A 15526-nucleotide genomic window follows, 5' to 3' on the forward strand; every position below is an offset into this window, starting at 1 on the left:
ACTCCAAAAACCCAGTGTTTCCCACAGACAAACCTGAGGGAGAACCACAGTGAAGGACAGATCTACTCCATGGACAGACAGACTGTAGATGAACCAGGACTGATGGAATGTGGTTTATATATATTTACATGAAATCACTAATAAAGTTATGATATTTATGAAATTAAAACCAAACCTTAACTTTTGTTCAGAATATGTTACTGAGTTTTACTGATAAATGATCTCAATAGAAATAAACTGAAATAAACAGAATGTGACATTAACATAAAATGAGAATAAATGAGTAAATGAAAGTGTATTTTCCGTATGTTCCGGGCTGTCTGTTCACATATGATGTTTTGTGAAAATCAGGTTCTGTTAAATGTGTTTCCACTGGTTCTGGTTGTGTGTTTTATTGTGAAGGTCCACCGGAAGTGTCCAGTTCACCCTCTGAGTCTTGACTTTCATGAAAACACAATCACTTCTGCACTTGGACCAACTGCCCTGAGTCCGACGGAGACCGGACCGAACCGAACCAGAGCCGACCTCCAGAACCAACCCGAGGAGCAGCCCGTGTGGAGCCTCAGAGAGCGGCTGGATGGACCCCAGTAAGAGCCCCAGTGCCCCTCCGCCGGACTGGAGCGGAGGGAAGGCGAACGTGGGCCCCGCGCCCCCCCCGCCCTACGAGGATGTTCCCCAGATGGGATACGGACAGCCCGGAGCCGGGTACCCGGTCCAGGTGAGCACACGGAACCAGCACACCCAGGGTTCTGATGGGAACGGGATCCATGACTGTGACTTTGATCAGTACAGTCACATAACTTTGAACTTTAATTAATATAAAACCACTTTAATCAGGCTTTGGAATTAACCTGGTTCTGGTTTAGTTTAGACTGTCTGGTCTGATCTATTCGGTTGAATGTTATTCATTTTTATACATTTTACTCTTGTATTAGTTTAATCTCATTTTAATTTGTCTGAACAGTTTAATGTTGTATTGTCATGTTTAGCTTTATTATTTCTTCATAATTCACATTTAGCTCCACTGTTCATCTGTTCACCACAGGTAGATTTATGGAACCTGTGTGTGTGTGTGTGTGTGTGTGTGTGTGTGTGTGTGTGTGTGCGCGCGCGCGCGCGTGTGTTACATGTTAAGTTTCACTTTCGCCTCACGCCAGTTAGTTACATAAGTTATGGACCGGACCCCCACCTGCTTCCTACACCCCCCCCCCCCCACACACACACACACACACACACACTTCCGTTTTTACTTTCCATGGGGCCCACAGTTTCTAACAGGGCCCAGTGTGTATAACATGTATAGTGTGACACATGCTGGTGAAATGTGCAAATATTTTACTTTGATTTGTTCATATTTACTGTTTGTAAAAGTGATGATCCCACATTTGGACCTGTTCACTGAGAGTCCACAGGAACAGAACCAACAGATCTGTATCAGTAGAACACATGTTTAAAGTCTGTCAGTTCTTTCTGATCACATGGTTCTACACTGTTCCATCTCATTCTTTGGTGTGTTCAGGGTCATGGAGCTGCCCCTCAGTACAGTGGATACGGGCAGCCGTACCCGGGTCAGCCGTACCCCAGTCAGTTGTACCCAGGTCAGTCGGAGCTGGGTCAGCCATACCCAGGTCAGCCGTACCCCGGTCAGCCATACCCAGGTCAGCTGTATGCTGGTCAGCCGGTTGCCGTCAGCGTCCAGCCCACGGTCTACGTTCCTCAGGGCCCCCTGGAGAACCCAGTCAACGACTACCTGTGCTACTCCATCTTCACCATGGTGTGCTGCTCCTGCTGCCTGCCCCTGGGGATTGCTGCCCTCATCTACTCCATCACAGTGAGTCCATCCACCGTTCAGACCAGCACCAAGGAGGAGTGGAGGCTCCTGGACTCACCTACTCCTCCTACTCCTCCTCCTCCTCACCTCCTGCTCCTCGTGCTCCTCTGTTCACTCTCACACCCCTGGCGTTCCTAGTCCTGTTCCAGGTTTTAGCCTGATCCGCTCCACACCTCCTCCTTACCTCCTGCTCGTCTCCTCCTCACCTCCTCCTCTTCACTTCCTCCTCCTTCTTACCTCCTGCTCCTCATGCTCCTCTGTTCACTCTCACACCCCTGGGTTCTAGTCCTTTTCCAGGTTTTAGCCTGACCCGCTCCTCACTTCCTCCTTACCTCCTGCTCCTCACCTCCTCCTTACCTCCTGCTCCTCTCCTCCTCACCTCCTGCTCCTCATGCTCCCCTGTTCACTCTCACACCCCAGGCGTTCCTAGTCCTTTTCCAGGTTTTAGCCTGACCCACTGACAGAGCAGAACCCTGAAGGTCTGATGGATCCTAGTGTGTGTTACCCCTTTGATTTCCCCTCCTTCCACTGATCCATTGGCTGTTTCTCCGTCTTATCAGTGTGTTTCTTATCTGAGGGGTGGGTTTAGTGGCTGATGGAATCCAACAGCGTAATGACTTTGTTTTGTACCTTGTGATTCTGGGACAAAGTCCAGCCTAAGGTCTGGGTGTTTGGAGGTGAGGCTGGTTGATTCCATCCATGTGTCTGCGTTTAACTCCAGTGGAAACATTCCTCTGGGACTTCCTACAGATCTCTTGAACTAATTAAAGTCCAAATTCAGATTTTATTTGGCCCTAAAACATTAAAGTAGGTTCATTTTGGTTCTGCAGGAGACAAACAGGCTGAAGTTTTCACAGTTAACACTGCATCGTGTTTAATCTGACTCATTGTTTCAAATGGTGAATATTTGTCTGGTTTTTATCAGTGGCTGGTATGTGTGTGTGTGTGTGTCCAGTATGGCAGGATGTTGTTGTTGTTGTTGTTGTTGTTGTTGTTGTTGTTGTTGTTGTTGTGTTCTGCCTACAGGGTGGTGGTGTCACGTACCCTCTATGTCAGTAAATGGAAATTCTATTTTTAGATTCCTATATTTAGCCTCATGTTGAACCCTGATGTTTGACAGTGAACATGGTGGTCTGTAGGTTTGACCTGTGAATAGAGCTGCATCAAATAGAATTGGTTGAACTGGCTGAACTGGTGGAGGGGCTCATAACCCTTGGAGTCCTGTTGGTCAAAAAGCTGAATGTGGCTTCAGTGTTTGGTCTGGATTGTATCAGCCACTGTTGGTCCAGTCCTTGATCCTCTTCTTACCTGGTGGTGTTCTGTTTCCATCTAATGTGTCATGTGTTCATTTCACCTCCTTATTGTTATTTGATGAATCTACCTTTTGTTGTTGCACATGAACCTCTGCAGCCTCTGCCTCTATAATAATATTTAATGCACTAGTGCAGGGTTTATTTATAATAGAAGCAGCTGGTTGTGTTTTTGAATATGGTCTTTGTCACTGAACATGTGATTAATGTGAACTGAAGCATCAATGTCTGTGTTTCTTGTGGAATTGATCTCTTGGTGTGGCGGTGTGCCATGGCCGGGGGGGGATTGGTTTCTGTTCTGCATTTTTAAGGAAAAAAAATAACTACATTGCAACAACATTTAATAATTTGCTAATAACATTTGATAACAAAAATCGTGTTAATTATTGAGTCCTGATCCACTCTATGACATATTCATCTACAGCAGAATGACTGTGAACGTCTGCTCCAACATATTTGAGTCAGTTTGTCCACCTAGAGTTGGCATTAATGCACATGAACAGATAGAGGGTATGCACATATGTCACTTCCCCTCTGGGTCACGCCCCTCTAAGTCAGACTGAGTGGCAAAAACCGACCTGCTCAACATGACGGAGTATAGCAGTAAACACAGCAAGACCAGGAAAATGTGAAATATGAAATTAAATTAAGGACAGTTGGACTGGACATGGATCCGTACGAGCTACCAAAGAACAAGTGGTCCACGAACACTGACATGTGGCCCGAAATCGCGTATCTGGACATCCAGGGTAAGTATCATCGCTATTTTTGCCTGAAACAAATATACATGGTTTCATCAGTACCTACAACCAGGGTCCAAAACTAGGGCCCAGAACCAGCTGATCCAAAGTGCATTTACAGTAGACCGTGTACTGACCCCAGTGAATATATGCATGATCTACTGGTACTGAGGATATTTATGTCTAGTTAATATCAAGTACTTTATACAACACAGATACCACTGCTGTGGACCAGCAGGGGACCACTGGATTCTGGGAAATTAGGAGATTTATACCACCTGTTTTTAAATTACCACATTATTCTTGTAATATTATGGTTTTATTGTCGGAATATGATGACTTTAATCTCATAAATGAATGACATTTTTATGAGGGTTTTTTTTATAACTACAACTTTATTCTTAAAACATTGTGATTCTTTTGGTATTCGACTTTATTATCATAAAATTACAGATTTTATATCGAGATTTTATGACTTTATACTCATAGTGACAAGTGTTTTTGTTTTCTCATGTGGCCCTAATACGCCATCGTAGCTTTGTGCTCAAGTACCTCTGTATTTGAAAAACTAGGTTAGCCTCAGTTTAAGTTAGTTTACTAATCATGTAGGAGCACAAGGTTCAGAATCACAAAATGAAGACAAAAACCGTGAAAGATCTGATCATGAAACCAAGAGCTTTACTAAGAAGTAACGTTAGCCAAAACAATACGTAATTTAAGGTCTGAGTTGACCCAAAAATACAGCATAAATTAATGTTACCCCACACAAAACGGGATCCACAAATCTAGGTTTGGTTTCCTGGATTTGTGGATCCATCTACATCTCTTTTCTTTGTCTTTCGGTGTCTGTAAAACGATAGCTCCAACAGCTTTTCAAACCTGTTCATACAATCAATCGCACAACAGCTCTTCCCCATTTTTTTTTTTATTAAATGTTGTTCTTCAGTTTAGACACTATTCAAACCAACGCTGTCACTCATCTTCCTTTTTCTGCCACTCAGTGGGCGGAACCACGGTGACTTCCACTAGCGGTGATGTCATGTGCATACCCTCTATAGCAGGGGTGTCAAACTCAGATCCTCAAGGGCTGGTATCCTGCATGTTTTAGATGTTTCCCTCTTCCAACACACCTGATTCAAATGATAAGCCTATCATCCAACTCTGCAGAAGCCTGATAACGTCCGTCGGGTGTGCTGGAAGAGGGAAATATCTAAAACATGCAGGATACCGGCCCTCAAGGACCGGAGTTTGACACCTGTGCTCTATAGGCAGTTGATCCGGTAGTGACAGACAGCAGAACCAACCCATAAAGATGGAAGACGCAACCACTGTTGCATGTTACAGGGTTTCTGCAGGTCATTAAAAAGCATTAAAAGTCATTAAATAGATTTTGTGAAAATGAAGACCTTAAATGGTATTAAAAAGCGTTTAATTCATTGTCCAAAGGAATTAAAAAATTAAATACAGTTGATGGGGAAAAAACATTGTTATTCACGATTTATTTTAAATATATGAACATTTAATAATTTTGATTGGAAGTATAGTGTGATGACTGACAGGCTGAACCCTTTAATTGACTATTGTTTATGGCTGATACATGAAGTCCCAACACCAGATGCTTGGAATGCAACGTGATGTGAGCGTGATTGGAGGAGGAACTATTGAGAACCTGGTGAAAGCCTGTGGACGGTAAATGTATAAAACTATATATAAAAGTGTATCTGCAGTTGGACATGAGCATTAAATCTGTTTAAAGTGACATTAAAAAGTATTAATTAGATTTGCTGATTCCTGCAGAAACCCTCTTGTAAAACCTTACAGTTTTAAATTCCAGACTTTGATATGCACAGCCTCATGTTTAGGCCTAGTGTGGATTTATGATACAGTTTAATAATGTGGCTGCAAAAACTCAGCAGCAGAAACACTGAATGTTTAATTTGTGGCCTCTGGGTCATGTGACTTCGCCAGTGGCTGGATCTGACCTTTGCTTTTAAGGCTGTTTGTGGTTTAATAACTGAAAACTGTAAAAGACCCAAGAGACGCTAGAGACAACCCTCCACACAGGTAGTGAGTACCCTTTACTCATGTAGACCCTTTACCTGTGTAGACCCTTTACCCATGTAGACCCTTTACTCATGTAGACCCTTTACCCATGTAGACCCTTTACCCATGTAGGCCCTTTACCCATATAGACCCTTTACCCATGTAGACCCTTTGCCCATGTAGACCCTTCACCCGTGTAAACCCTTTACCCATGTAGACCCTTTGCCCATGTAGGCCCTTTACCCACGGAGACCCTTTACTCACATAGACCCTTTACCCATGTAGACTTTACCCATGTAGACCCTTTACCCATGTAGACCCTTTTGCCACGTAGGCCCTTTACCCACGTAGACCCTTTACTCATGTAGACAGAATGACAGTATCAGGGCTTCTATTGGATTCATTCATAGTTGGTCATATGTTTACAGTCTTAAACACATGTGCATAGTAAATACAATAAAACCTGTGACTCTACAGCAGTAAATAACCAAATAACGGAACTAAAGCTGAACTTCTACATGTGTGGAGTTATTGAAGCAGAGCTCCATAAACGGTCACCTCCAAGGGTTCAGGTGGAGCCTGTCGGTAACGTTAGTATTTCTGTCGTCATCTCAGACTGTAGTGTTAATACTGATTTTAATACTGACCATAAGTCTTCTGTTCATTTTTTAGACACATGTGATGGCTCTTCAGTTTTCATTCTCTTTCTAACAATAGGGCTAGATATGAATTTTTACTCTCAGTCAGTTTCTCAATTCTGCATGTTTTCTAAGCTACTTTATCTCTAACGATACCACAAGATACAGCGTAACCCAACTCCCTAAAACTTCCCAGGACAACTCATAGGTCTTACATTCTGTCTGTTTTTATCTTATTTTCTTTCTTCTGCTTAGCGACAGCATCATGCATCATATTAACCAATCACATCTAAGCTTAGCGCAGGCTACTGTAAGTTAGGCTGACTTCCTGGACAGGTCAGAACTGACTTCTGAGAGAGGGTGAAGCTTCATCTGTCAGTTTCTCACTTGTGCACAATAAAGGAAGGCCTGACTGACAACCAATCCATTCTCCACAAATTTCATTGTTGTTTACGCCTCCACAACAGTAGTATTTGACTGATGCCTCGTTCCGCATCAGTTTAACCCGACATCATCAATCAGGTCGAGAAATATTTGCACATGCACTAAAGAAAAGCTTTGTTAGTGACGGTTCCTGTTTGCTCTGTTACCGAGGATCTACAGAAAACAATGACTGGACCACACAGAACCCAGAGGAAGACAAAAACATACAGCTGTTCACCCACCAAAAGGATTCTGTCCAACTTTACCAAAGAACTGCATCAGACTCAGCCCGAACGTCAGAGTTTAGAAGAAACCTGTGGAGAAAGAAGGTTTGAACCATGAAACATGTGGTGACACATGATGCACGTCGTCCTTTAAAAACACAAATCTTTCTTTATTAGAGTTTTATCTTGACTCTATTAGAAATATTTGTATCTGTTGAACTGAACATTCAATCAGTAATCCTTGAACTCTGATCATTTACTGTTGAACGTACTGGAAGTGCAGGTTTTATTTGTGCTTTAGTCGACTGATGCTGATAGTGTAAATGTTCTATTATCTGTCACAGTCTGGATCTCCAGCCAAACCAGTAGGGCTTTGTTTAATCAGAACTCCATCCTGCCAAAGAGCAGTCATGATAAAGTGAAACCCTGGGTAGTTTGTCCATCAGGGAGTCGTACACATGATGTTTATTCCTCTGCTTTGACATCGGTTTCCTGTTGAACTTCTAGAAGTTGCTGTCAGTTCACTGGAGGGTTCCATGTGTGTGGATGGACTTTCCCCTGGTAACGTCACTTTTAACCCTTCAGAGAACAGTCCGTCATGGCGTTTATAGACCAGGGCTGGTTCTACGCAGGAGCAAGAGGGGGCAACGCCCCCTTTAACAAACATCCCGCCTCCTTAAATCCAACTTTCAGAAGCTGGGAAAGAAAATAATAGATTAGCCCCAAACTCACTATAGACCAGACTGACTGCAGTAGGTGAAAAACTGGCTGGAAAAAGCATCTGTTCTTCCTTCTTTCCCTCCGTGCTGTGTTTGTGTGCAGAAACACCCCACCCACCCACTCCCGGATAAACATCCAATCACTGTTAGTCTGACAATGACCCAGTGTCAGTGGGGAGGGAGGGGCACAAGGAGCTGCACAACAGCAGGAGACTTTAAGGAAGCAGCAAAATCAGAATGACTAGTGAAATATTTAACAACAGCTAAAAAATACATGTATTTTATCTGTATTTTTTTTTATTTTATATATGTATGTTTTGTATATTTGTCCAGTAAACTGGACAACAGTCTGTTCTTCTCACAGTTTGAGTCACTTAGACACATGTTGGGATCGAAAAAATACATACTTAAAAATACACTGCAAAAAGTGGTTTTCAAGAAAGGGAAATGTGCTTATGTTGGGGAGATTAATCTGTTTTTTTTTCTGGTTTTAAGTGCTGATAGAAAATATAGTTTGGCAGTGTAAGAATGTCTACCTTGTTATTAGAACATATATCTTCACTTTTCTATAGGATTTGCAGCTTTTTTTGATCTAGAAATGAGGTGTAATAATGTGGAACACAAGCAGCCAATGTTTTCTCCTTATTTTATTAATAATAATAATAATAATGATAATAATAAAAGTAATAATAATAATAACCTGGACTTTTTAAGCCATCATGTTTCTCAATTTAAGATAGCTGCATTAGTTCTCCATTCAAAGACACAGTGACAAACCAAAGTCAAACAAACATGTGTCCTGATCATGGTCCCACAGGTTTGTGTTGTTCCAACACACTTCCTGGTCCATTCAGTGAAATGATGCCAGTGTTGTGTTCTCTGCTGTTCTGCTGCTCTGTTCCCTCCTCCTTCAGTTGAGTTTCCTGTCCAGTACGTGGATGTACCGCCCCTGTTGGTTTCCTCTAACGCCTGTGGACATCTGTCACTTCCTGTCATGTGCCTCGGCCTGTGTTTCCTTTTTTCCTGGCTGTAGTTTTTTTGTGTTTTACTGTTTTTCAGGTTTGTGTTGAAGTGAGAGCAGTGGTGTTGAACGGTGTTCAGGTAGAGAACATCCTCTTGTTCCATCTGTGGTTCTGTTATTGCATTAAACTCACATCAACCTCTTCCTCATTTCCACTAATTAGTTCTGATTTCCATGTTTGATTTGAGTCTGTTCTGCTTCTGCTTCTCAGTGCAGTTTGTCTGTTGTTGTTATTGTTAGTTCATGCTGTAGTTTTGTGTCACTGTTACTCGTCGTTTACGTGAATGTTACGTATGTATGTATAATAATAACGTATAATGTGTTAGTCTGATGGTTTGGAGCTTCTATGGACTTCTGGAAAAGTGAAGTATGTGTGAGAGTGAAAACAGAGTGAACGTCTAGGGCAGAAGATGAAGAGGAAGGAAATAGGAGATGAAACAGAGACAGAACCAGAGGAGAACAGAGGAGAACACTGGAGGCTCATGGGGGGATCTGTTTTATTTAACATTCTTTCTGTGACATTTCATCCATCAAGGACAAGAGGGTGTGTTTGTGTGTGTGTGTGTGTGTGTGTGTGTGTGTGTGTGTGTGTGTGTGTATATGTCCCTCAGGATGTTCCCATGTTGGACTGTAAACCTTCTCTGGGCTGAACTTTGAGGAAACAGGAGCATTTTCTTCAGACCAGTGTGTCTTTAGTTTGGGATCAGACAGATGTGTTGTTCCTCATAAAACCAAAACCACTGGTGGATTCTGGGAAAGTTTGGTCCAAGCATCTGTGTTCCATCAGTTTAACTGTGGGTAACAGAAGAACATGAGCCGTCAGTGTTCTAAACAGATCTGTGGGTAGAACACAACATGTCTGTCCACTCCTTCAACATCAAACGTTCCTCATAAATCTAAGCCTGTTTCAGATGAGTTTCAGATTCACTTTGGTCTGAAACAGGCTGATGTTCATCTGTAACATGAAGGAAACACACAGCACCGCCACTTCATCTGTATTTACACTGAAATAGAACATGGAACATAGAACATGGATGAAGTCAGCAGAGTGTGTGTTCTACGTCACAGATCTGTCAGAGCTGCCTCCCTTATTTTAATGACATTTGTATTTAATGGTACATATCATTCCATTTAATGATATTCAACCCATGCAGTGTTTACAGAATACGTAACCACGGTAACTCATCTGCAAACAAACACAGAATAACATTAAACACACACAGATGTAGAAACAGTCAAAGAACATGACCAGAACCTGGCCAAACCAAACCCAGGTGATGGACCGACTGGACCAGTGTAGAACCTCAGTGTCGTTCATGGTTCTGGTTCTGTTTGGGTTCTAACCACACGGTGCTGGTGTTCGGTGTCCATGTGTTCAGTCTTTACTGGTTTATTTCATATCACATTCATATTCAAGGCCTGTGCATTGACAGTGGAGGCTCCTGACACAGTTCTCAGGGGCTCAGCTGTTGTGATTAGGGGTGTATGAAAATATCAGTTCTGCAATATGTCATGATATTTCATTTCACAACACTGTATCAATATTTTTAGGTATTTATTCAAATGCAGATATTGTGGAGGTTCATTTTTGGGGTTTTTTGTTTTTCTTTATAGTTTATATTTTATTTATTATTTATTATTATTTAACACTCTTTTATTAAACAATGTTAGTTCCTTTGTTGGGATTGCACAAAAGTAATGTTTTAACATTAGTTCTGAACTAATAGAATATGATCATTTGAACAGGATCTTAAACTGTAATGTCTGTAAAACAGAATTTCAGTTTGAACACAGGAACATTTTGTGATATAGCATTAGATCCTGTTGGGATCAAATAAAACGTGTTTAGTATTTGTGCATATTTCTGGTGTAATTCAATTCTTCAAGGAAATAATCATTTACAAAAAGAAACAAATAAAAAATGGCCTTTTTAACAGTATCATGATATATCATGTTATTTTGTATTGTGATCCTAGTATTGTGATTTGTATTGTATCGCCAGGTTCTTGCTGATACACAGCCCTAGTTGTGATGACACTAACATGACCCGTTAACTGGGTCCGATAATAATGAAAAAAAAAAAAAGTCCAATAGCGAACTGTACACTGTTACATTGCAGTGTTTAGTTTGGTTTTCCTGTTCAACCACTAGATGGCAACACCACACATGAATTCTATTGGACAGTAATTTTTTGTAAAACTGTATCAGGTTAAATGTGTCTAATACAGTCAATTTGGTTCCATTATAAACCCCTTCCACTGTGTCCGTCAACACATACATTCATCCACTAGGTTGACCATGAACTCACTGTTTTTACAGTCTACAGTTCTACCGTCATGGATCAAATAACCATCACATCAAATTATACTATCATCAAAACTGGAATTAATCCAATCTGTCCAGAGCATATTCAGTATATATTTGACTGGCAATATGTAATCAATGCAACTATTTATAATTCAACATTTGGAGAGTACAACCAGAGCCATATAAAGAGAGTTACGACACGCTTTGATGTGGCCACTCCGGTGATCACATGGTTCATGTCACCCTGAATAGTTCCAAACAAACGACTATTATATGGAAGGCTCTAAGTAGAACATAACGCCACTCACCCTGTAATAACACACTCACTCATCACTTGGATTGAAATGATCATTCATGTTCCTGGTTCTCTGTCTATGAAAACATGGCCAGTGCATTGAGACGTTCCTGTACTGTTGTATTTCTCAGGAACATCTTGATTCCCTTTCAGGTGGACAAACACCGCTCAGCTTCGATCTTGTGGTCTGCTGACACGTGCACTGTGCGTATCGTCCAAACATGCATCAGAGCGTTTTGTGAAATCATGTTGGGCCACACCCTCCCAGAGCCCAGAGAAATGAAGTGTAGGGTCCAAAATTTGAAAAGAACAATCTCAACATGTAAGTTCATGAGAGCACCAGGGGAGATTTTACATCTGACTGAAATCACCCCAAGGGAGCGGAGCTTTTGGTTGGAAAGTGACATTCAGGCTGCTGACTGGACAATGATACTAAAAGAAAAAGAAACTCTTTTTTTCTCTCTTGTTTTGTGTGGCTTAAGGAGAGCAATGCACTATCTATGGGCCAGAGCCCCTGCCCGTTTATATCCACACCGATACTCCCATCAGTATCCAATGATCATGTAAACAGGATAATCTGATCGGCTTTATCCAATAACAGCAGTAATCTGAAAATGACAAATCAGATTAACACACCTGGATTTATTCCCAATAAGATGATGTCTTCACACATGTAAACAGGTTCATCTGATTTATTTTGGTTTTTTTTTTTTTTTACGTCTGTGCTTGTGTAAAAAAAAAAAAAAAAAAATTGATATAAATGGAAGTTACCCAAAGACACCATGAGCTGAGGGAAAAAGGTAAACAAACCATGAAATGAAATGAAGGATAGCAGCAACATGTGACCAATTTTGTAGTCTTATTAGCTCCTCCCACATTAGGACAGCTAACACTGACGCCATAGGTGTTGCTATGGGCAACAAGACAAGACCGGATGTTTTGAAAATGACAGGAAGGGAACGCCTGATGTCATAATGTACATGCGTACTCTGAAAGAAATCAAATAATGGACTGAAACTTGTAAACCAGGGTTTTTCCATTATCGCATTTCTGAAGTGACTGTAAACGCATCACTGATTATGGTTGTTATGGGATTAGTGCCAGTTCTGGTATTTTTGTGGTCGTGTAAACGGGCTCATTGTTCATTGGTGAGGACAGACTCTGCATTCTTCTGGTATCCGTTTCATCCTGTCTTTCATCGGCTCTGTTCAGTTCTTGTCTCTGAAACATCAGCTGCTTCTTTCTTTTCCCTCCAATCGTTTTTCACGTTAAATCCCACACCTTCAAACAGTCGGTTTATTGTGCCGCAGGATATGAGTCAATAGAAGAAGCATCGAATGTAAGTCCAGCCCAGAGTGGGATTCATTTATGTCCTGTTTCTGCTCCTGTTGGATGTGGGATGAACCAACACTGACCTGTCATTGGCTCTATTAGATCACATGACTGGATGCACTACAGAGGCACAATGTGGGTACAATTACACTGATTTGTACTAATACATTTCAGGTTCATGTTATTCATATTTTTAAAAGGATAGTTTGTAGATGTAAATATTCTAGAAAAGGCACCTGTTTAATGTTCTAGAAGGGACAGTGGTTTAATGTTCTACAACAGGCACCGGTTTAATGTTCTAGAAGGGACAGTGGTTTAATGTCCTAGAACAGGCAGGGGTTTAGTGTTCTAGAAGGGACAGTGGTTTAATGTTCTAGAACAGGCAGTGGTTAAATGTTGTAGAACAGGCAGTGGTTTAATGTTCTAGAACAGGCATCGGTTTAATGTTCAAGAAGGGACAGTGGTTTAATGTTCTCGAACAGGCACCGGTTTAATGTTCTAGAACAGGCAGTGGTTTAATGTTTTAGAATGGGCAGTGGTTTAATGTTCTAGAAGGGGTAGTGGTTTAATGTTCTAGAAGGGACAGTGGTTTAATGTTCTAGAACAGGCACCGGTTTAATGTTCTAGAACAGGCAGTGATTTAATGTTCTAGAAGGGACAGTGGTTTAATGTTCTAGAAGGGGCAGTGGTTTAATGTTCTAGAACGGGCAGTGGTTTAATGTTCTAGAACGGGCAGTGGTTTAATGTTCTAGAAGGGGTAGTGGTTTAGTGTTCTAGAACAGGCAGTGGTTTAATGTTCTAGAAGCAGATTGTTATGATTCAAACGTCGCAAACACATGAAACTGTTCCTCAGAACGACGCCTTCAGCTTTAGCACAGATGGAAACAGTCGTAGATGTTTAGTAGGTCTGGTAGTGATCAGCAAGGATACACACACATCTACACAACACACACACACAAAACAGATCCTGAGAAATTCTGTCTGAACTCAAGTACAATATGTATTCTATCTATCTTCTTCTTCCCCCTCCTCTCCTTCTGCTCCTTCTTCCTCCTCCTCCTCCTCCTCCTCCTCCTCCTCTCCTTCTTCTCCTACTTCCTCCTTCTCTTCCTCTCTCCTTCTTCTCCTTCTTCCTCCTCCTCTCCTTCCTCCTCTTTTTCCTCCTCCTCCTCTTCTTCCTCCTCCTCTCCTTCTTCTTCCTCCTCTTCCTCCTCTTCTTCTTCGTCCCCCTCTTCTTTCTCCTCCTCTTCTCCTTCTTCCTCCTCCTCTCCTTCTTCCTCCTCTTCCTCCTCCTCTTCTTCCTACATCACACTTGGATTCTGCCTCCACCTGTATTTTATTCTAACTACACTTTCTCTGTTCGTCCTTCTCACTCCTCCTGTGGTACTGTGTTTCAGGCCCGGGAGGCGAACCACGTCGGGGACCGGATGGCAGCCGAGCGCAGCAGCCGGACAGCGAGGACGTTGAACCATGTGGCTCTGGGCATCGGCATTGGGGTGATGGTCCTGTCCATCGTCTACATCCTAGTGCTCGTCCTCGTCAATTAGATCTGTCTCTTCCTGAACGTCTCCTTTCCCGTTCTGTAGCCGGGGATCCGAACGCATCGGGGGCTTTTTCTACGAAGCAGGGGTCAGGGGTGGTGGGTGTGTCACCACGGTAACCAAACCACATGTAGTTCTGGTGTCACCGGATCGGAGTCATGTGACTGTTGTATCTGTTTTTCCCGTTGTGTGAGTTGGTATTAACTGGTTTAGTCGAAGTCCAATCAAAACCCAGATGAGTCTGAATTAATCTGAACCGGGTTTTCTAATTCACTTTAAAAACATGTGACTGACGGTTCAGTCGGATCCATTTGTGCCTTAATGACCTAGTCCACTGCTGTAATTGGTCAGATGGTGCCAGCCCTGCCCCTTTTATCCAGATTCAGACACACCTGTTCCACCTTGAGGATCCGGACCACAGTCTGGAGTTTGGTCCTGTTCATCAGGTCCTTTTCAGAACCTGCTTCGTGGTTCAGGCTCCAGGTCCGGATGGGTCCATGAAACGGGTCAGAACATGGAGACGTTTCTGGGCTGAAGCTCCAGCGCAGATGTTGCATCTGCGTGTTGTCATGGAGACTCTTGTTCTTCTTCTCTGTGTTTCTTCCTCTATGTCCTTGTGCCTTCAACCCACTAGTGTCTGTGGACCTGAACACGGCTCAGGTCTATGTGTTGATGTTCTACGTTCAGACCCCACAGTGTCTGGGCAGGTGGGAAACTGGTCCAGGTTCTGTTCTGTTACGCCTTCAGGGTCTGGTCTGAGCGTTCACCATCAAGTCATTCCATAGAAAACATGGAGAACCATGTGATTGGACGAGATAGAGGGGGGCGTGTTCGTCTGCTCTTTCAAAGCAAAAGCTGAAAATTATATTGTATCAGATTTCAAATAAATAAAGGTTTTTTTTTGTTGAAGCTGCGTCTGTGTTTCATTAAACTGTGTGTCCTTCAGTTGTGTCCTTCAGGTGTGTGTCCCTCAGGTGTGTGTCCTTCAGGCGTGTCCTTCAGGCGTGTCCTTCAGGTGTATGTCCTTCAGTAGGTCAGTGTTTTCTCTCATTATCTCTGACATCACTTCCTGTTGCTGTTTGTTTCATAGTTTTATTTCTGT

At 42.3% G+C, this 15526-nt stretch overlaps 1 protein-coding gene across 1 annotated transcript; it reads left to right on the forward strand.

The window, feature by feature from the left end:
• The first annotated feature begins 422 nt into the window (after positions 1–422).
• Positions 423–15333, forward strand: LOC115435138 (cysteine-rich and transmembrane domain-containing protein 1-like). Its single transcript, XM_030157352.1, has 3 exons — positions 423–718; positions 1520–1831; positions 14281–15333. Exons 1-3 carry the CDS (start codon positions 578–580, stop codon positions 14428–14430), a joined length of 603 nt encoding a protein of 200 aa, XP_030013212.1. The 5' UTR covers positions 423–577; the 3' UTR covers positions 14431–15333.
• Positions 15334–15526: the final 193 nt, after the last annotated feature.

The sequence above is a fragment of the Sphaeramia orbicularis genome, chromosome 16, assembly GCF_902148855.1.
Source record: "Sphaeramia orbicularis chromosome 16, fSphaOr1.1, whole genome shotgun sequence".
NCBI lineage: Eukaryota > Metazoa > Chordata > Actinopteri > Kurtiformes > Apogonidae > Sphaeramia > Sphaeramia orbicularis.

Coding starts and splice junctions, on each gene's coding strand:
- LOC115435138 (XM_030157352.1), top strand. CDS start 578: ATGGACCCCAGTAAGAGCCCCAGTGCCCCTCCGCCGGACTGGAGCGGA. Junction 719..1,519: donor GAGCCGGGTACCCGGTCCAG/GTGAGCACACGG, acceptor TGGTGTGTTCAG/GGTCATGGAGCTGCCCCTCA. Junction 1,832..14,280: donor CCCTCATCTACTCCATCACA/GTGAGTCCATCC, acceptor ACTGTGTTTCAG/GCCCGGGAGGCGAACCACGT.